This window comes from Hippoglossus stenolepis, chromosome 5 (assembly GCF_022539355.2).
Source record: "Hippoglossus stenolepis isolate QCI-W04-F060 chromosome 5, HSTE1.2, whole genome shotgun sequence".
NCBI classification, from domain to species: domain Eukaryota; kingdom Metazoa; phylum Chordata; class Actinopteri; order Pleuronectiformes; family Pleuronectidae; genus Hippoglossus; species Hippoglossus stenolepis.
Window position 1 is genome coordinate 21,713,870 of NC_061487.1, and position 21,068 is coordinate 21,734,937.

At 44.3% G+C, this 21,068-nt stretch overlaps 1 protein-coding gene across 4 annotated transcripts in view; it reads left to right on the top strand.

The window, feature by feature from the left end:
- The window catches only part of mob2a (MOB kinase activator 2a), a 60,538-nt gene extending 39,787 nt beyond the window's left edge, over positions 1-20,751 (top strand). For 3 of the 4 annotated variants that reach the window (XM_035156306.2, XM_035156305.2, XM_035156304.2), the window contains exons 2-5: positions 12,452-12,612; positions 14,314-14,407; positions 17,985-18,109; positions 18,887-20,751. In XM_035156306.2, the coding sequence (XP_035012197.1) occupies positions 12,452-12,612; positions 14,314-14,407; positions 17,985-18,109; positions 18,887-19,206 (700 nt within the window). In that variant the 3' untranslated portion in view covers positions 19,207-20,751. Of the gene's footprint in view, positions 1-4,504; positions 4,699-12,451; positions 12,613-14,313; positions 14,408-17,984; positions 18,110-18,886 lie in introns of those variants that run through there. The other variant, XM_035156303.2, reaches the window with a different exon arrangement.
- Positions 20,752-21,068: the final 317 nt, after the last annotated feature.

Below are 21,068 nucleotides of genomic sequence, written 5' to 3' on the forward strand. Positions count from 1 at the left end.
ACATGCACAGACACACACTCTACACTCTCACACAGGCCCTACACACTCAGTATTTCATGCTGTGCAGTGTTGTAGAAATGGAAGGTAGAGGGGTGGAGTTAGTTTAACTGATTTTGTTGTTCTAGACTCAGTTCTCTCTTTTTTTAGTCGCAGAACGTGTTAGACCGATGATGCATTTTTTGTTGTATTTACTTTTTTTCTCGCTGTGTCAGCACACAGGACTCTTTTGTCCGTCTGAAGAGGTTGGTATTGCAGGTCGCTGGGTTCAGTGTGCCGAGTGTCTCCTGGCCCTGCTGACCTTTATCCGGGCCAGTAGAAAAACCCCTGGCTCCAAAGTCCTACCGTGTGCTCTGTTTTCACTGGCTAAGACCTTACCTAAACACACTACACACTCCCACACACCCAGAACGCAACACCCAACCCGAGGGACTTACACAGCAACTTAATGTCCGTGCTGTCATTTTGGGTTTTAACGCGTTTGGACGCCGGGCCTGTCTGTCATTTTCATCTCGACTGTGATTGGCTGGAGATTTCCCTCTGGCATGAGCTGTTGCCAAGCCCCAAGGCACATCTGCTGTGGTTGTGAGTCATTTACTGCTGGCCTGGGATCAGTGTTTTCTTTGTCTCAAATAGGTGGAATGTCGACTGACTTTCAGACCCAACCTGTTGGGCCAGCGATGTATCTCTCTGAGCAGTGAGGAGAGCTCTGCAGGCGAACACGCCAAAATGTCCCACTCAGTTTGAATGTTTTCATGTCAATTCGGTTGTAGTTTAACAATCCAGTGTATCTCGTTCCTGAGTTTTAACACATTAATACAGCACATTTCTTTATCGAACGCCTCCTACCTTTTGCGTTTATGACGTCAACGCGCTAATAGTTTGAATAGCATGAATTTTTACCCAACGCCGTCTTATCTGTCTCTCTGGTCGGTTTGCTTTAGTTATTGTGCTTTCTTTTATTTCTTCACTTATCTGATTAAGACGTAACGCATCCGTCACAAGATCTGTGACGTCACAGTTTCCATAAACTGCCTGTAGTTCTTCTGCTCCCTCCTTGTGATGTTTTCGAATTAAATCTGGGCTTTTACTGGTTGTATCTCCGGGGTGGTTGTTTTTTGATGAGGTTTGCATACTTGAATCAGTCCTGATAAAAACTTGTGGTTTGTGTTTTTACATAAACCATATTTTTTACGTAAACCTTACTGTAACCCAAAGTATCCCTCAGTCTGTTTTAACACAGCACACATCCTGTCTTTGTTGGGCTCCCTGTGAAACGCCGGGTATATGTTCTGCCAGTAATCTGTGCCCTGCAACAACATCTGGTTTGGTGAGAGCAGGTGGCGGTTGAGTGATGTCTTGTCTGCACAGTGTTAGGGAAGGTGACTGTGACGTCCGCAGGGAAGAGAAAGAGTAAACCTCTGTCTGCCAGACGATGGAATGCGACCGTTGGTTTCCATCCACGTCAGACGTTGCGTAAGCGGGGTCTAACTTGCGCGGCTGGATGGCATCGTCTCTGTCTCCACCTGCTCTGTTAGGGTGAAGCTCGTAAATCTAGAGGCGTGCCGGCATATGACCTGTTCGACCAAGGAGAAGGCCACTTTATGGTGAACGCCACCTGCTCTTTAACTTTCACGCCCGATTCATTAAAGCACTTTGTCCACAGTAACACAGCAGGGAGCGCAGAGGCCCGGGTCCAGGCCAAGCCCCAGTGATCTTGAATGGATGTCTTCTATTTTCGGTGACCGCACGGATCCAATAGTTAGACACAAATTAATGGAAAGTTCCCTGAGCACAGGTTTTCCATTACAGCAACTTTTGAGTGGTCACAAGCAGCACGGGCAGAGAACATGTATCAGCTATTACGGCAATGTTACACTGTAGTATATCACATATCAGCTTATATACAGTGTATATGATGTACAGTAGTATATACAAGCAGGCTTTCTTTAGTGTCGTAAAAATTCAATGTCCGTATGAGAGTACTTAATACCAAACACCAAAATAAGCTTTTTAGATGCGTCACTAAAATAACACGCACATTTCTATCTGGTTACAGGTCCTTTCATCTCCCCCCCAGCATTCTCTCACCCGCTTAGACAGTCTCTGATTAAGTCGCCAACTCATTTATGCATGTCCACACACACACACACACACACACACACACACACACACACACACACACACACACACTGCACGTTCCCCCTAATGCCCCCTCCCGTTGCACTCTCTATTCTTTATGGCAGGCTGATGCTATATTTAGCATGAGGGGGGAAAAGTCAGTGCTCTGTTCTGGTGTCTCTCCCCTCTCCTCTGCGCCTCACCACCGCCACCACAGCAGGAGCCACTCACAGGGGCCTCTGCATCGCCCGACTCCACCCACCACCCAGCCAGAGTCCAGTGTGCAGTCCCAGTGCATGTGGTGGGCAGAGGGGCGGTCGGTCACGCTGGGTGAGGGTGCAGAGAGGCGCCTGTCGGACCCTCTCTCCCTGTGATTCTTTTTGATGGTTTCCTCAGATCACACAGGGGCTTTTAAACATAAACAAGCGGCGCCTCAGAAGGTCCCACAGTAAACATGCTCCACTGACATGCGTGCAGACTCCACACACACACCTCTGCACACGCAAATTACACACTACCATACACAGTCTTCACACACCCTCACAATCTCTTTTATCTCTGTCTCCTGATTGCTTCCCCCCCACCCATATACACAGAGTGCACATACTGTAGCTCCGCGGGTCCCCTTAGATCAGTGCGTCCACGCTGCAGCAGCCTGGTGGTCCTGTGTTTCCCAACATTGCCTGGGCCCCACCAGTTTTTGTCTGAGGAGGCAGAGAGGAAGATCAGACCTGTTCAAGAGGAGGAGACGAGTAAACAAAACAAAACAAGAAAGGCAGGAGAAACCTGTGAAGAAGAGAATAAGAGGCAATAATTAGAGGGCAGACGTGCGAGGGAATGAGCTCTTTTAACAGCAGCTGTAATCTTCTCATGAGTTGCACGACTCCCACCATCCACTGTTCATTTCCTCTTGTTCACTCTGTACTCAAGTGTTGCTGGCTCAGCTTTCTGTTGACAATTTTATTCGAATTTACAACATTCTCGAGCTTTAAATCAAGTCCACGATATGAAACTTGACAAATTGATTTGTTTCAAAGAATTTCCCCGGGTGAAGCCTTGCCCCACAGAGTCGTTAAAGAAATCTCCAGATATTCTAATGAATCTGTCAGTGACTCTGAAACAGGCTTTGTTTGATTCTCTCTCCGTCTCTCCGGCTCTGACACTCGTGTTTGAACATGCCTGACTGCTGCCAGCCTGTCATAGTTGGACTGCAGGTGAAGTTTAGAATCAGCAGCAGGAATGTCGCCCCACGGTCCCATCACCTGGCACCGTCAAAACTTTTTTTACTGCAGGTCGTGTGTAAGGTGTGGTGAAGTAGTAAACCTGCTGAAACACACAGGCCAGCTTTTGAGGCTGACTTACAAGTCCTTATAGTACAATAAGAATGATTTTGTATAGGTTTTGCCTTCATTCTCTTTTGATTTTAAATTATTTGCTTTAATGCCTAGTTCAACTACATCTACAATTGAAAATAAAGATTTGCACAGATTTATTGGTTGGATGATAAAACTTGCCAATATGAGCCTTTCACAGACGTATGCTGCCTTTATGTTTGGAGTTAGCAACATAAAATCTTTTAAATCCATTTTAACAATGCAGAAAAGATATGCAGTTATGATGTGCATGTTTATGTACTTAATTCAAGTTAACATATTTAGTTTATGTTCTTTTTATTTATAGTTCTTTAAGTTTATGGTCAAACTGTAAGATATGAAGCAGTTATTATATTACTTTTTCATAAGAGCTTGATAATAACATGGTAGGAATCATTGCCAGGTTTTTTGGGGGCCCATATATTGGCATAATTTTCACTAATTTCTTCACTTTGTTTTATTTACCAGATGAAGTTTACTCAGTTTGATAATTACTGTATATATTCATTGTGAGTATAGATTAAGATAGATTTTTTTTTTGCTTTATTTGAATACACTTGTGTGAGTGTGATATATATAACTCACTTCAGGTTAAACTTAAATTGCTACAACATTGACATTGATCCATTTTGAGGGCTGATTTTGTGTGTGGTGTGTGTGTGTGTGTGTGTGTGTGTGTGTGTGTGTGTGTGTGTGTGTGTGTGTGTGTGTGTGTGTGTGTGTGTGTGTGTGTGTGTGTGTGTGTGTGTGTGTGTGTGTGTGTGTGAGGTTTTTCTGGTTCAGCTGAAGTGTAAAACCCTTTTCAAATGCACCGTCGTGCACAGTCACGAGCTCGACCACCTGTTGCTGCATTGTAACAACACATGAGGTGAAAAAGCACAAACCACGTCCACATGGGCAGGCTGTGACGCCGGCACGCCCCGCCCACTCAACCCCATCCCCTCCTCCGATTGGCCCAAACAGCCAGATGGGGGCGGGCCTGTGGGTAAAGTCTCCACTAAGTTTGTCTCTTTTTTTTCTTCTCGCGGAGCTCAGAGACTCTGAACCTCTGCTGCGTCCGGACGTGGCGTCGTGTCTTCATGTTTTAAACTATGGTGGGAGATTACTGCTCCTTCTCTGGAGATAAGACGGACATGCACTCTCAGAGAAACTCCAAAAACGGACTAAGTTGCAAAATGGTTCTTCAGGCGGTCGGGAAGGTGCTCAGGTAAAAGTTCTTCTAACTTAGTGATAACTCAGATCAGCTTAAAACTTCGCCTGTACTGCAAATGCGACTAAAAAATTGCCAATAACAACTTTATTACTAACTCTACAGTCCGAGTCAATGGTGTTTTACTGTTATGAAGATGTCATAGACTTAAAAGTTCGTCTTCTGTGTATTTGTATGATGGCCCGACGTCATATTTGATCCTCGACACATATTTTAAAGTTTTTACAAACGTCTGCTCACTTAAATTATAAGTTGCTGCGTTCACGTCCCGTCCGTTGTCTGAACCCTCTGGTTTATGTTCAAACCTGCGGTTCCACACCTCCGCAGCCACACGAGGGTTAAGTCATTGTCTCCTCCTCGGTCGTGGTAATTACACGAGTCCACTTGAGGACCCGCAGGTTCCGGGGTCACAGCAATTTAGCAGCCGGTGGTGATGGGGACGTGTCGCCCGAATTCCTCATTCTCCCTTCCTGCAGCTCTTCGGTAACAAGACTCAACAAGAGGAAGAGAAATGTGACACTGACTTCTCATCCTCAGTCTAATAAATCATGCAGGACGCCTGTAAGGGCATTATTACAAATCACAGGGATTTACATGTACACAAGAACTTGGGCTGTTTTAGTAGAAACAGAAGAAAAGTTTCTGATCGTGGATATTGTGAGCCCTTGTGAATGAATCTGTAAAAACCCAAGTTGGAAAATATATGGAAGGGGATATGATAAATAACCACGTAAAGATAATTTAAGTTTAAAATAAGAGCATGTTGTTTTCAGGGTTAAACCCTTTACACAGAGGCTATATTTCAACATTAGGACTCGAAGTCAAAATGTGTGTGATTCTCTATTTGCTCTTTTTTTTTAATTCAATCAAATTTAACATACTTTATCTCAAGGCACTTTGCATAGTAATCAGCGGGCATTTGATCAATGACCATTTACGCGGTTATCCAAAGGCCTTGCTATGACCGAGCAGACGTCAGACTTGAAGAATGTATGACCCAAAGAGGAGTGTTAAGTGTGTTTATGTGTCATACAATTGGTCACAAACAAAAAAAAACAGTCGTGATTAACCTGCGTGGAGGCAAGTGATGCAAGTCAAAAATACATCTGCATTTCGCAATAGTGTATTAACTGTGTCACGTGAAAATGACGTGCAGTCACTATAGCTGCCTTCAGACATGCACTGGACTGCGAAGACCGAGTGAGACGCTCTGCAGTTTCTTCTGGCCTCCTAGTATAAAGTCCATAGAAATCCTGGAGAAGTCGAAGTGAAAACACAGCGGGGATTCACCACGACCAAGTCGGGGGGTTGATGACGCTTTTAACACACGACAGACGCAAACATGAAATTAAAGAAAACAAATATCTCCCGGTGAAAAAGCGGTGCCATACACATAGAAGACACAAACAAAGATGTCTAGAGAGTTTGTGGTGATAGGAGCTGACATGGACATGATCACATGATCTCAGCAGCAGAGTTGATACGTCACTTCCTGTCTCTACCTGCTGCACCCGGCTGCTCCACCGCTCGCCTGAATAACGCAGTTATTGTGTTGTGAACGTGTCTGTTCAGAAAACCTCCCGCTGCGTTGTGCATGTGTGAAAGGCAAAGTCTGGGAAAACTTTAGCAAATTCTCCGGATTTTACCCGGAGATCCTGTGTGAAAAGGGCTTTAGAGTGTGTTCCTCCAGGGGACAGAGCGTCTTGTTAATGCTCTGCTCGGAGTTTCCTCTTACCTTTCAAGTCTAGGGACAGGTGTGTTTTCAAGCGGCAGCAGCTTATAGGGCACATGCTTCAAAACCTGTTGTGGTGTGTGTGAAGATGTGGGGGGTGATAGTGGGGGAGAATGTCCACCATCTTAGGATCTCTTAACAGACTGTAAGCAGGATGTGAAGAGGAGAGTGTTATTGTATGTTATGTCTGTTGCAAGAGCTGTGACAGGTAAAGACAAGTCCTGCTGCTCCTTGATTTTTTTTTCTTACTTAAGAAATCGTCTGGTTATAAGGAAATACACCTTTAATTTGTCTGGCGGGGGGGACAAAAGGGGATTTTCACAATCATCTTACATCCTGAGGAAACACTGAACAAAAATCACTTCATCAAAGTTAACAAGGATGCATAGTTTGGGGTTTTGTGGGGGGCGATGGAGACCTGTTTATAGCTAGACTTTAAAACTGTTTCTTCCTTCAGTGAAGGGTTGAATTCCTTAAGCTTGGAAGCAGATATTAATACGACAGACTATACTGTAAATAAAGATAGCTGAAATAGCTATCGGCAGCCTAGTCCCCTGAGAGTGGGTATATAATCTTAAATCCTTTTTTTAGCCAAAGCTGCTTTTTGCTCACATTGGCTGCTTGACTACTATGGATCAAGCCCCCCCAACACACACACACATCGCCTCGCTTACTATTTGATCCAGTAACCATTCAGGAGAAATCTCATTCAGCTCCTCAGTCATATGATCCACATCAATCGCTTCCTTTTGAACCAAAATCAATGTAGGAGCCAACCCACTTCCAACAAGGTTACGTTTGCCAAGTGTTAAACCAGTAGCTCGGCCTTATCCCCCCACTCCTCCTTTTTTTCCTGTCCTTGTCACATGTGCGTTGTGATGTTGATGAGGCTCCATTATGATGCTGGCAGGGGGTCCTTACGTACTCTGCAGGCCTGAGAGCCACTCAATGGGGTTTAGCACAGGATGACAAGGGGAGAAGGAGATGAGGTAGCCAGAACTGCTAGGATAGGGTCAGTAGTTAAGGTGTGTGTGTGTGTGTTTGTGTGCGTGCCCTGACTCTCATTTACTGATTTACAGTTCCGCTGCAGCCCCCGGTGATGCTCCTGATTAACTGGTGGCAGCTGGACGTTCTTTGTTTTTCTTTCCCTCTTATCTCTCCCGATCTAAAAGTGACGAGTATTTGTGTTTTAGTGCTTTAAATATAAAAATAGGGAGCAACTTCAACAGAGCACTTACTTTGTGCACTAAAGCATTGCAAAGCCGAACCTCTGGTTTAGTCCATCCTTAACTCTGTCTCTTTTTAGCCCTGTAATGGCTGCTGTGGTTCAGCTTTGGTGTGCGTAGACTGCCTGCGCTCCTCCGTCTGTGGTTTTTTTGGGGGGGAAAGAGCCATTGCGTCTATTTAATTTGAGTCCTGAAATAGATCAGGAGGCCAGGCCTTGGAGAAAACTGATCCTCCTGACTGAAGCTGAAGCCTCAGTCACTCAGTTCTAATCCTTGGCTAATGAATGGTGAGATATCCTCTTGCTATTGATGTTTTATGAATGCTAGAGTGGAGCGAGCAACTTCCTGACATTCGATTGATTATTTTTCTAACTTATCAGCTATTTGTTTGAAAGTCAGTTGAGGATAAGGTGTTTGATTTCTCTGCGGTTCCTGAGTAGACGACCTCTGATTGTCTGTGGTGCTTCTTATCTCTCGTATCCTTATCAAAGACGCTGGCACTGTATTGGAAACAGGTTGGGACTAGAAGAGTATATTTTTGCACTTTGGACTTCCTCTTCTTGTTCCTGAGTGATTGATTGAGAAAATGTCCTGTAGTGTAGAGATGTTTTCAGTATTCCTTGAAAATTAGGCTCCTTTCTGTCTGTAGCTTGATCGTATTTGCCTCGTTTGAGTTTAGATCTGGGATCATTTAGCACCAGCTAAATGGTTCATTTTGAACAGATACTTTACTGAGAGCAGACTGTACATGAGTAGCAGCTGGATGGTTTCATTTGCACCCTTGCAGATCGTATTAACTCCATCCATATGCCAATAGTTAGATTCCTTTATGATCCAGAAGGCACCACTTGTGCAATATGTGACTTGGCAGGAGCTGCAGCCTAAAGGGGAAAGTCATTACATGGGTTTTTTATTTGAAGAGGTTTCACTGTTGAGTTTTGTTCAAATCTCAGAAAGACCCAATAAAAAAGTCCAGGCCCACATTGATGGAATCCGTCCATGATTTGGTGTTTAGGTGATAACTATGGGAAAAAATCACTCAGCGTGGTTTGATCATTTCCTCTGCAGAAGCATTGGTGTGTGTGTGCACAAGAGGGAGAGAGAGGGAGCTCTGTAGTAGCAAATGATCGTATTTTAGAGATTCTTCTCCAGCAGAGCTCTGTAATGTGGCCCAGAGTGATTCCAGGATTAATTGGAAACAGGTTCTGGTAATGAGATGGTATTGTGGTGTACCTGCCAGAGGCCCTGCTCCTCTTTACACGTGTATTTTAGAACCAAGTGTTCTTTCAGTATTCTGCAGTTTGAAGCCAAATCGATGTGTTTTTCACACACTCAAATCAAATCTTGGTGAAGTCACGTGCTCGCACAAACACACATTCTCTCTGACCAGACAGGACTCGCTTCTTCTGGATTTTCTCGAGGTCTCTGGTGGGATCAGGCTCGTGACGCAGCTGTTGTTGGACCAGCTGGGTTGGCCATGAAAAGGGAGAGGGAGCTATGTGTGTTTGCGTGTGTTTAGGTGTATATGTGTGTGACAGAGTGTGTAAGTGGGATACTGGTGGCATTGTACAAGAGGAGTGGTAGTGAGTGAAGAAGGCCTGACAGTGGGGTGGTGGGGGTAGTGTTGCCGGGAAAAGTGAAAGGGGTAATAGAGTGGCTAACAGACGGGGTTGAACAGCTGTCAGGTAAGTCACTCCTCAACTCAGCGCCGCTGACCTCCATGTCACCCGACTATACAGCCCCATTTCCTTATTATGTTTATTGCAGATAAACATCAGGCTGTGTGTCTTCCTGCTCCCCAGCCTCCACGTGAGCTTCAGAGGTTCAAATGGCATCAGTTTTGCACATGTGATGTTTTATTCCACCAAGCCTGACCAGGGTTTTCTGGATTGTGAGCCTGTATCACATGGACTGGTTCCTGTTGGTGCCAGACAGGCTGTGGCAGCAGCCCCCCCCCTGCCCCAGCCCCAGCCCAGAGACATGTGCCTGGCCCTGGCCTCACTTCCCCTACACTCCTGCCTTCTGGCCTGCCATGATCTGCCCCTGATCTGGTGAGGAGAAAGAAGCATCTGTTGCCTTTTATGGCAAAGACTTGCCTGGGAGAACTTTACCAAGAACAGACGTGTGTGTGTGTGTGTGTGTGTGTGTGTGTGTGTGTGTGTGTGTGTGTGTGTGTGTGTGTGTGTGTGTGTGTGTGTGTGTGTGTGTGTGTGTGTGTGTGTGTGTGTGTGTGTGTGTGTGTGTGTGTGTGTTGTAGTGAAGGCAGACTATGTACGTATGAGGGGAGGAGTGTTGGCATAGAGGAAGTTTTCTTTATCCTAAAATAAACGAATGGCTCCAGAATTTCACCTCCCCTTACCACACAAATGTTCGCAAGAAGCAGAGAAGGCATTTCTATGGAAAATTATGAAATTACAGAGGGAGGGAGAGTCGCAGGAAATGGCTCAGTGCAACAGAATGTTTTCAAAAGGAAGGGGTGGGCGGGGGGCGAGAAAGAACTGACTTGAACCTTTCACGGGAACGGAACAGTTTTCTGAAGTGCTTAGCGAAGCCTTTGAAAAGTTGTGAGAGCTGACGGTGTCTGTGGATGAGGCGCTTTCCTCGGGTAAAGCTCTTTCACATGATGGAACATGTAGCTCACAGCACTAAACTACACAGACCTCATGAATCTGTCTGTGGCCTTATGAGCAGGAAGAAGGGTTTGTTTTTTGGAGGGGGAGAGGAAGCGGACGGCGATAAGGAGAAATGAAAGAAACCGTAATTAATAAGTGAGTAGAGTTCATGGAGGGAGTTGAATAAGGAGCTAAGGGGGCAGGGGGATAGTTAAGGGCAGAAAGATAAAGAAGAGGGTGAGTATGAGACTGAGAGGCCTGAGGTTTTGACCCTGAACAATAGTGTTTGGACAGGTGAGCCAGCTGCCATGAGGAGGAAAGAAGGAAAGGAAATGTCTGAGCAAGGGACAGAAAGAAGGCAGAGCAACAGGAGGTGAAACAGAAAGTGGTCATTAATAATTCGACAGCAGTGCAATCTGCAGTGTCCTCGTTTTTTTTAAATGAGGCCTAAACAAGCTCAGGTACTGCCAGATAGGAAGAGTCAAATACCTCGATGAGTCATTACCCAACAAATGAGAACCTGAGCCGTGTCGAGTGCGTCTGTGAGCGTGATTCTGCGAGTGTCTTATTCAGATTGTATCACTTCTATAAGCGGCTCAAAGGCAGCATTTCTCCTGATGGATAAATTAGGACGACAGCCGACATGTAAAAGAGGGGGAGAGGGGGGGGGCAGTTTTAAACATTTACAAAGTATAGGGCTGTGTGCTCTGTGTGCATCCGCCTGTTGACTCTCCTTCCCTTGTTTGCCGAGGAGGAAAGCAGGGCGACGCTTCCTGGAGAGGGGAATTAAACTGCAGAGGGCTTTTGAACACTGTTCTGGCCAAGAGGCCTTGTGCTCCACAGTCCTGTCATGTTTTGTAAGTGTTTATTAGTTCCCATGGATATCAGCTGGGCCTGTGTCAATCTACCTCCTCTCCTCATTCCTTTCTCCCCCCTCTGTCCCCACTCACCCCTCTGTTCTCTAGTCTTTCTAATATCTCTGGCTCCATGTCATCCTGCAGAAAAACAACCTATTTTCTGGGAATTCGTCAGTTACTTGCTGCAAAGTCCAAGTGAAAATGAGAAGGTTCTTGGCTGCTGCTGTTAGAACAGCTTCGTTCGGTCCAGGAGCGGGAGCTGGTGTTTAGACAGAGGGTATTGAGAGGAGGCATGAGGACAGGAGATGGGGGGGGGGGTGTGAGTGTGAGACAAGCGGAAACTAGGGTCAGCAAAGCTACGATAAATTCAGGGAGCAAACTGAAACTCCCCTGTCCTTAAGCAAACTTAAACAACAGTAGCAGAGGAAAGAAGGAGCTAAATGAAGATGTAGTGGACAAGCTGTGAAGAGGAACAGAGTCTTTACAAGATGAGGATGAGGACTGACAAAATACTTTGACTCTTTATAGCTCTAACTTGTCTAAGCTCCTGATCACATTAGTATATATTTTGTTCCCGACTCACTCTCAATCGTCTGGTGTTTATTTGCCTCTTGTATCAAGCCTTTCGACTTTTGACCACAGATTGCACTGCCTCCAATGATACAGACTTGGAGCAGGGGGCTGGGGGGCGAGGTTACAGCCCCTGGAAGTGCAGGAGGAGTGTGATATGACATCCCTATGCTAAAACTAGCAGTGGAAGTACAAGGCGCTGGGGACGGCTGTCTGTGTGGAAGCTATAGACCTAGCGTTAGGTCAGAGGTCAGATTCAGGGGTCAGGTACAGCAACAGAGGAGTCTTTGTTTGCTTTGATCTGTGTTTCGTTGCGCCGATTCTGTTTTCTATGGTGTACAGATATATCTGGGTTGAGAGCTCAGGCCAAAATACATTTATAACATTCTGTCTGCAAAAAGCTTTTTCTATTGACAGTGCATTAACTTTCTTGTTCATCAAGTATTTTATTGCACAACCAACTTTTGCTCATTCGTACTCCACGGCCAGTGTTGGCTCAGCATTTTCTTGTCACTCCGTCAGTATCTGGTTGGATACAAGATGTTTTCACAGTGGCATCATGTAAGCCTGTCTGGAAAAATTCTTATGCTCGTCTTTCATTCTTTACAGGATCCAATTAACTGGTCAAATCTGGCATTTACGTCGCCCATGGGGGCTTTTTAAAAACCTCTCTTTTCCCTTTTTTTTTTTATTATTACCCTTGTCGAGTCCTTTGCATCTCCTTAACCTTTCCTCTTTTCTTCTGTGTTGCAGGAAGTCGAAGGCGAAGCCAAATGGAAAGAAGCCTCCGACAGAGGAGAAGAAGCAGTACTTGGAGCCAGAGTTCACGAAAATCCGTGTGGTGGACTTTGACCTCAAGGAGCTGGTGGTGCTGCCCAGAGAGATAGACCTCAACGAATGGCTAGCTAGCAACAGTGAGTGACTGACAGTGGTGGTAGTTGAGGATGATGAACACAAGGCACTTCTGCTTTTACTTAACCTGAAAAAGTTGTTGTAACTTATCCTTTTTTGGAATAATCGAAGGATTTATCATCGTACTTGAGACATAAAAACTCCTTAATGTTACTGTTAGACTTGTCCTCAGGAGTTAGGAATTGTTTTTCCAAGTTGGTATGCACATGTCATCTGGAGACAACGAGATGTTCCAGTGGTGCTGCAGAGCCAAGCCGTTAACAAAATCCAGGCATGGCACAACGCTGAGCCTGTTCCAATAACACCACACACACACACAGCTTCTTTAAACATCATCGATTACTGACAGATTTGTCCGGGTGCAGTGGTTCAGCTCTTATATTTGTCATTCTGAGGACCCATTCTGGAGTTTGGTAAACTAACTGTGTCCCTTCTCACGAGGGTCTTTATTTTGTCTCCCTGACTCTGTTTGGATTTCGTGTCCAAACCATCCAGGTTCTCCTAAGGGAAAAGGAACACAACAAACTTTCTACTTTCCTTTTTATTTCAGGCTTGGGAAATGGTGTTCTAAAACAGATGGGACATTTTTCAAAAATGTAAAGTTACATAAGCTGGTTTCTGTCAACCTCTCACTGGAACACAACCACTAGGGCTGAAAATGTTTTGATTTAATCATTTTTTAATCAAATCAGTTATGACCGAAGTCATTTAATTTAATTCTGGCGATAAGTATAAACCAGCAGTACTTTCACTGAAGGCTTTCCCTCTCGTGCCTATTTTTTCTAGCCGGAAAAGACCAGATGAGTCCTGTGGATGGATTTGTTCCATTAGGAAAACTAAGACTTTGGTGTGGGGAGGAATCAAAGTCATTGAATGCACCGCAACCATTTCAATATGATATATGATTATTTCCTCAACATGACGTCAAGAAAATCACAGGCCTGTTCTCACAAATTGGAGCTAGACCAGCAGAGCTGCTGCTCAGAGATGCTCAGCACAGAAGCCTAAACAATATTGTGTTAAATGTTTTTTAAGGGTTTTGCCTGTGGTGTTCAGACCTCCCAACGTTCTGTAGGTGTAGCAGCTAATCAACGTAAGAAAGTATTTATATAATAAAAAGGATTGTGCAATAGAGGAGTTTCCCCAGACATGCTGCTGCAAGCTTTAAGTAAATTAACATTTTCTGCCGAACACATACATTTTACAGAATGCGACCATACCAGAAAGTTCCCACATATCGGCATACATCTAACAGAGCTAATGCCTAATGCTTTGTTTGCAGTAAAACGAGCTGCAAGGGAGTTTCCCCCACGGCACAAATACCTGTACAAGTCTTAAGTGACTGGAGCAACAACTTAAACTTGCCAAAGCTCTGGCCACCTCCTACTTTTCTGATTTGTATTTTTTCTGAAGTTCGCATACACAGACACACCGTTGAAGGATGTAGTGACTTCACGGAGTATTGCATGTGACTGTGACTGTTCCATGGATCACTGCGACGGATAAATAGGCAGCAAGCATTGCTGTAGGCGTTTCCTCGTCATCCATAGAACATGACCTGACACAAATAGTTCACTGATATATTCTCACAGGGTTTTAGTCATTCATTAACGTCATTCTCACATACGTATTCACGTGAGCAGCAGACAACATGCACTGAATAACGCTGTGATCTCTCTCTCTCTCTCTCATTTCCTCTACAGCGACAACTTTCTTCAATCTTATCAACCTGCAGTACAGCACCATCTCAGAGTTCTGCACTGGGGACACCTGTCAAGCCATGACGGCCTGCAACACGTAAGTTACCTCTGCCACTTTTTGGTTTATTCATCACTCACCTGCTCAGCCCCATTGGTTTATTCATCAGAAATCCAGTGTCCCATTGGTTAATTAATCAGGGGACGTCTTCCCCAGTCAGCGACGGGCGACACACAACCCGCAGAGTGCACTTGCATTAATTTAGGTCTTTGTACAATCTGCACAGTCCATCTAGGAATGTGCATTATGCAGCTTTAATGCACTGCAGCAACCTGTATATTTGCATAAGAGCTGCAGGACAGCGAACACTGCATATCTGCATCTGCATTCTTGCAACGTCTACTACTGTATGTTAAAGGATGGTTCACGTCTTTGTCTGTTTCCTGACTTTTAGTTTTAGAAAGTGATCTGGTTTAAATGCAATTCCAGTGGATGTGATGCAGGACAAAATCCACAGTTGGTGGTTTAAAGCTCAGCTGTAGCTAATGTGAGACTACCAATATATATATATATATATATATATATATTAAAAATGATTCCTAAGATCCAAACCTTATGACAGAGACAGGTAATTGAAGCTTGATATTTTATAGTTTAATCATAAACTTTATTATTAATAACTATAAATGAGAAGAAAGAAAAGAAAACACAATACAATATAATATATAGAGCTTGAACAAATTAAAATATTAGCATCTGCATTGTTTTATTTTGTAAAATATAAGTTTTCATATCTGCAAACAAAAACGCAGACAACGATATTGCTGTGAAATATCTGCCGATATACTTTACCAGCTGATAAATCGGTCATTACCTTGTTCCTACCTATGTCACCAAAAGAGTTCACGTTTAAAGTTTGGACTTTGTTCCGCGGCTGAAACTGGCTCTGCAGCAGAGAACTCATGAGACAAATTATTATTAAAGTGTCTCTGATGTTTTTAGAATCAAGTTGTAGCTGCGTTTTTCTCCAAAGGTGTTTAAACGCTACTCTGAGCAATAATACCTCTGCAATAGTTTGAAGACAATCATGACACGGAAGCCAGTTCACGTTAACAGAGGGGAGGTGACTAACTGTAAGTGTTTATCTAACTAGTTTGCCCGGGGTGTGGTGCCGTCTATATACGTGAGCCCTTCATTGCCCCTGTGTGTACTCGAGGCTGGAAAAACTTGATTACCCACAACACTCACTACACAGCTCTTAACACATACAACAAGCAACCACACTTGCCCACATGCTCACCGTGGAAAGAAATGTGTCAGTGACATCCACGCCAAACAACACAACCGTTGAGAAATGACATGTGACATATCTGCTGAGAGAAAGAAACTTGTCACGCGTTAACCTCTTAGTCAACAGAAGATGTTTCCACTGCTGTTACCTTAAGCTACTGCCACTAACCCACACCCTGAAAAATGGAAGAAGCAAAGGTGCTTTGCCTGCGGTATGTGAAGAGAGGAGGCAGCAGAGCAGATTAACACGTTTTTTGTTTGCGCTGTCTGTTGATCTGTGGAAAACACACTTAATGTGGTAATGAAGGGGAAAAACAGAGTTAGACTAGTTTTTCTCAGGCTTCTCCTCAGATTTGACTAAAATGTTTAATTAATTTTAGATTGATTAAAACTCACTGTCAAAGCTGTGTTTCTAAGACAAGGCCCACCATTTACGATTGTAGCTTACTCCGCTGCCCACTACCCAGAACCCCACCCTTTCCTGCCCGGGCAGGACCTGGCACCCCCACCTCCTCTGTGGTGAAAACTTGACTGAGCCACAGCCGCGACAGTGCCCCGGCCCGAAGGCAGAGCTCAGCACTATTTTTGGAAGAAAATGTTTCCATGAGCTATGAGGGAACGGAACCATTTGGTAGCTATTTAGACCCATTTTGTGTGTGTGTGTGTGTGTGTGTGTGTGTGTGTGTGTGTGTGTGTGTGTGTGTGTGTGTGTGTGTGTGTGTGTGTGTGTGTGTGTGTGTGTGTGTGTGTGTGTGTGTGTGTGAGGCAGAGTTGGTAAAACACTTTCACTGTTTATTAGCTGGATTTCTTGGTAAAATAAATAAGCACATTAAGCTTCAGATTCAGGCGGTTTTATTGATCCCAAAGAGGACTATTCATTTGCAGCTTACCCCCGTTCACGATCACACAAACAACATCCAATGTTATACGTGTCAAAAAGCACAGGTCCACAAACAAACAGAGGTTGATGAAGAACATCAAGATAAAGATGAATAAATGATAAAGGAGGTAAAATGAATGGCAATAAAAGACAATAATTAGATAATATATAGACATGTGTTATCGTGTAAAAAGCACTCTCAGGCTCTCTACTTAGAATGGATTTAAAAATATTCAGGATAAATACATTTAAACATAAGATTAAAAGGAGACAAAACACTTGTCGCTTAAGTCAGCCATGAACCCAATTAACCCAATTGAAACCTCAAGGGAAATTAAATTCAAAAATTAGAGTTTTCTCAAATTAAGGCAGAACTGCACTAATGTCACAAGGAATTTGTGAAGACTCATATTTACCAAAATTATACTGGAGAGGCCGCAGGTTTGGTTCCCTTTGCTGCGTTCCCTTTGATTTGTGTACGATCACAGGGGATGAATGTCCATCTGTCACTGGGCGAGAGGCGGGGCACACTCAGGACAGGCCTCCAGCGAACCAAAGACCTGACACCACCTTGTGTAGCAGTATTTGTACTATATAATAATATGTATGTCCGTAGATAACTCTCGTCTGTGTGTAGGAGTGAAGGAGACATGTTTGTAGTTCAGCCAGTGTCTCTCCCACACATAAACACAAAGGCTAATCCTGTGTGAGTAAGAGTCTGCAGCCGGTGCTGTGGTCAGTAGGTCTCCTCCTGCAGGGTCACTTCTGTGGACGCTTTACATTCCTCAGGATTCGTAACGTCTGCTCCACTGACTCGCTCGCCCACGCTAATAAAACCCCGCGTTTATATTCATCTCCAGGTCACTGAGATCTTTCTTTAGTCTGTGGCCTCCTCACCGGTCCTGTCGCACCCCCCCCGCCCGCTGCTTGATCGTCTGCTGATCGGACGTTTGACTTTTTGTTAACCATTGCTTTGTGCCTGCACTCCAGCTATCTGCGTCAGCTATCTATCTGCCTCCGGAAATATTTGACCAGCGGTGGTTCAAGCTTGAGCACTGAGGGGGCGGTTGGTGTCCTGTTAACTCCCTTGACTGCAGGGAATTTGGCCCAATCAGGAAATTGTAGCATCTGGGCACAAGGGTTCAGCAGGTTCACTGAAATGACAACATAATAACTGAGATGTTATGGAGTGTCACTGAGCCATAATGGGTCTTAACAGGTTTTTATTCCTGCTGCATGAGGGAATAAAGCAGGTGATGTCTCATACGTCATCTTCTTTCCCTTTTCTGTTTTATTCCAGGAAATACTCCTGCTCATGTCTGAGCTGCTGCTGCCTTAGCTACAATTATTCATTTAAAAATACTTATTTTGAATTGTTATGATTCATTAAAAACCACTTGAGTTATGTAATGACTTCCTACTCCCCAGTAATTTGTCTTTTGTTATTTTGTAATGACTCAGTGACAACAGGCACTGACGTGTTTTCTTTCTCTGTGTCTGTTCTAGAATATACTACTGGTATGACGAGAGGGGGAAGAAGACGAAGTGCACTGCTCCACAATATGTCGACTTCGTAATGAGTCTTTGTCAGAAACTGGTCACAGACGAGGAAATCTTTCCTACAAAATATGGTGAGTGTCTCTGTTTACAGGCCTGTTGGGTGACACGTGAGGTGCTGCTGCCCCCTGCTGCATGTTTAGAATACTGTAAATAACTGATGGTCCAACAATTAAGTCTCCAAGTGCTCATTGTAATTTCTCAGAATGTCATAGAAAACTAATAAAACCGGCAAATATTTACATCTTAAAATTATTTCATCATTATGTAATTTATAGTTTTTGTTGCTTGAAAAGTGACTGAAATGATTTATCCAGATCAAAATGATTTGAAATGAATCTCCAGACATTTGATTAATACATTTAGATCTGGTGTTAATATTCTGAGTTTTTGTTTCTGTCAACAACTCGCATGTAAAAACCAATAATGAATTGATTGAGTGTTTGTTCACTGATTGAACCACATACTTGTTTCACTGTGTTCTTTCATTACGAGGATCACACCCTGTACTTTATTTAAAATTTGTTTTAATACATCACGCAGCAGCTTTTAATACTCACAGGTGCAACAGCTGTTTAAGAACCTGCAGCACAAAATAGATATTATATATTAGAACTATATTTGTCACTTGTTTTCAAATATTTACATTATCTGTACCTATAGAAAGTGTAGGACACTGAAAGGTATTCAGTCAAAATGGGGTCACACTGCACTGTTGTTGGTTTTAGTCTTTTCGATAATAAAGAGCAACACCAGCCTTGACTTTTAAATCATAAAGTATTTCTTCCTCAATGTGAATCCTGTTTTTAATCCCAACTCCTGTCTGGTTTTGTTTCCTTTTCTCTTTTCAGGCAAAGAGTTCCCCAACTCCTTTGAGTCCTTGGTGAAGAAGATCTGCCGGTACTTGTACCACGTGCTGGCTCACCTCTACTGGGCGCACTTTAAAGAGACGGTGGCTCTGGACCTGCAGGGCCACTTGAACACTCTGTATGCACATTTCATCGTTTTCGTAAGGGAATTCAACCTGGTCGACCCCAAGGAGACCTGTATCATGGACGACCTGTCCGAAATCCTCTGTGCGCCCGCCCCGCCGCCTGCGCCGGCCCCAGCCCCCTCCAGCCCAACCTCAACGCCCTCCCCTTCCTCACAAAACCACGTGACGGAGAGATGAGCAGGGAGGGCGTGGCGGTGAGACGACAGCCCCGGGGTGATAGAAGATAGAGGAGACAAGGAAAGACAGTCTGGCCCCCTTCCTCGGTGCCAGCAGGACTTAAGAGACCTTCCACTACCCTTATATTTCGCTATGACATCAACCAACCAGCCGCAAGGAAGGGGGGAGGGTTTCCGGGGAGGGGGGAGTTTGAGGTGGCGGGGAGGGGTTTGTCACGCCAGCAGGAATTGGCGTGAGCGTTCCTCCCAGGGGCAAACCCCTCCCATCTTCTCTGCAATTTAAACTAGGAACAAAAAAGTATGTGTATGTTTTATTTTTTTGGTTTTTATTTCATTTTAATTTTATTTTTTTGTTTTATCGAGTTTTATTTTGTGTTGTGGGGGGAGGGTGGAGGGGGAGGTGCGTCTGTTGGCCCTTCACGTCCCTCTGTCCTCTGCCTGACATACAGTACAGGAAGGGGGCTCTGCTTTGCTTTGACCTACTATTGTACAGTGCTGATGTGTGGAGAAGAGGCGTCTCTGCTCACCCGCGGGCCCGGCCGCTCCGCCGCTGCCGGCCCGCGGGCCCATGGCCACTGCGCTGGCCGGTAGGGAGCCATGTTACTGCCTGATGGGGCGATACTAGCCAATCACTGTTTGGGTTGTTTGTGCCGGGGATGATTAAAGCGCTTCCTACTCAGGACCTGAGAGAATACGTCACTGCTGCCAGAGAGAAGTTGCTCTCTTTCTCTTTTTTGTTGTTTTTTGTTTTCATTCTCTGTCCCTCGTTCTCCAGACTCCTCTGTACGACAAATCATGTTTAACCACAGTCACATAATAGCACCTGGTGTACCCCCAAACAAACGTGTCCCTGAGCCTACCTGTAGAGGGCAGCAAACTCATAGAGAAAACCACACAAACAGGGAAACGGAGAAGAAAATCTTAAGATTGTATGATAGATTTCTAATCTGATCAGGGGGCGAAAGCTTTGTGAGACAGACTGGTGCCCGTCTGCAGCTGAGTCAGAGCCGTTTCCTGGCGTTTCGCTCAGCAGCCGCCGCTTTAAAAACGCCACCGCTACCACACACTGCAGCAGCACAGGAGGACAAAGACATGAGGTAATGTCTGCAGGCCCACAGAGGGGGAGAGGGGTGAGAGTGATGGGGGTGGAGCTGCTCTGCTGTTTAACACACCAGTGCTCACGGTGTAAAACTTTAAAAAATAAAATCTTTTTTTTACCTGTCCCTTTAAATTTGCTGTTAAGATTATCAGAGGAGAATTAGGTCAGAAATAATAACAATAAAGACGTCATTACACATGTATAGAAAAATGCACAGTCTGCTTGGACTTTACTGTACAAAGAATCGCAAGCGGGTTCTGTCAGACATAGCCTCTGTATGGAGGAGGATGGGTTTATAATTCTCCTTTTTTATTTATTTTAATTCTTTTTTTGCAGGGTTCTTCAGTTCTGGCTCTCGTTTTTATGTATTTTAATTATTAACTAAGTTAAAAGCAATTTAATATTTTAAGCTCTGCGGATTATAATCTAATAAAAGAGAGAAATGCCGCCGTGTCTCAGTGTCTTTTTGTAAGAATGTGTTTGTGTGAATGAATCGAGAGGAAAGAAACATGTTAACTGAACAGATTTTACCACTCAGCAGTTTTGACTCGTGTGACTCGGGAGGCGATGTGTCATGTCTGAGGAAACAACACATGGTGTCTGAGTGATGTCATCGGGCTTATCTCACCTTTAGTGTGGAGAGAACAGATTAATAACAAAGGAAAAATAAGACTGCATTAAACTGGGGTCATTAAATCTGAAAGGAAAAGTCAATGATAAGTCAGCTGATGATATTCGGATTTCAACATTTTGGAAAAGTTTAC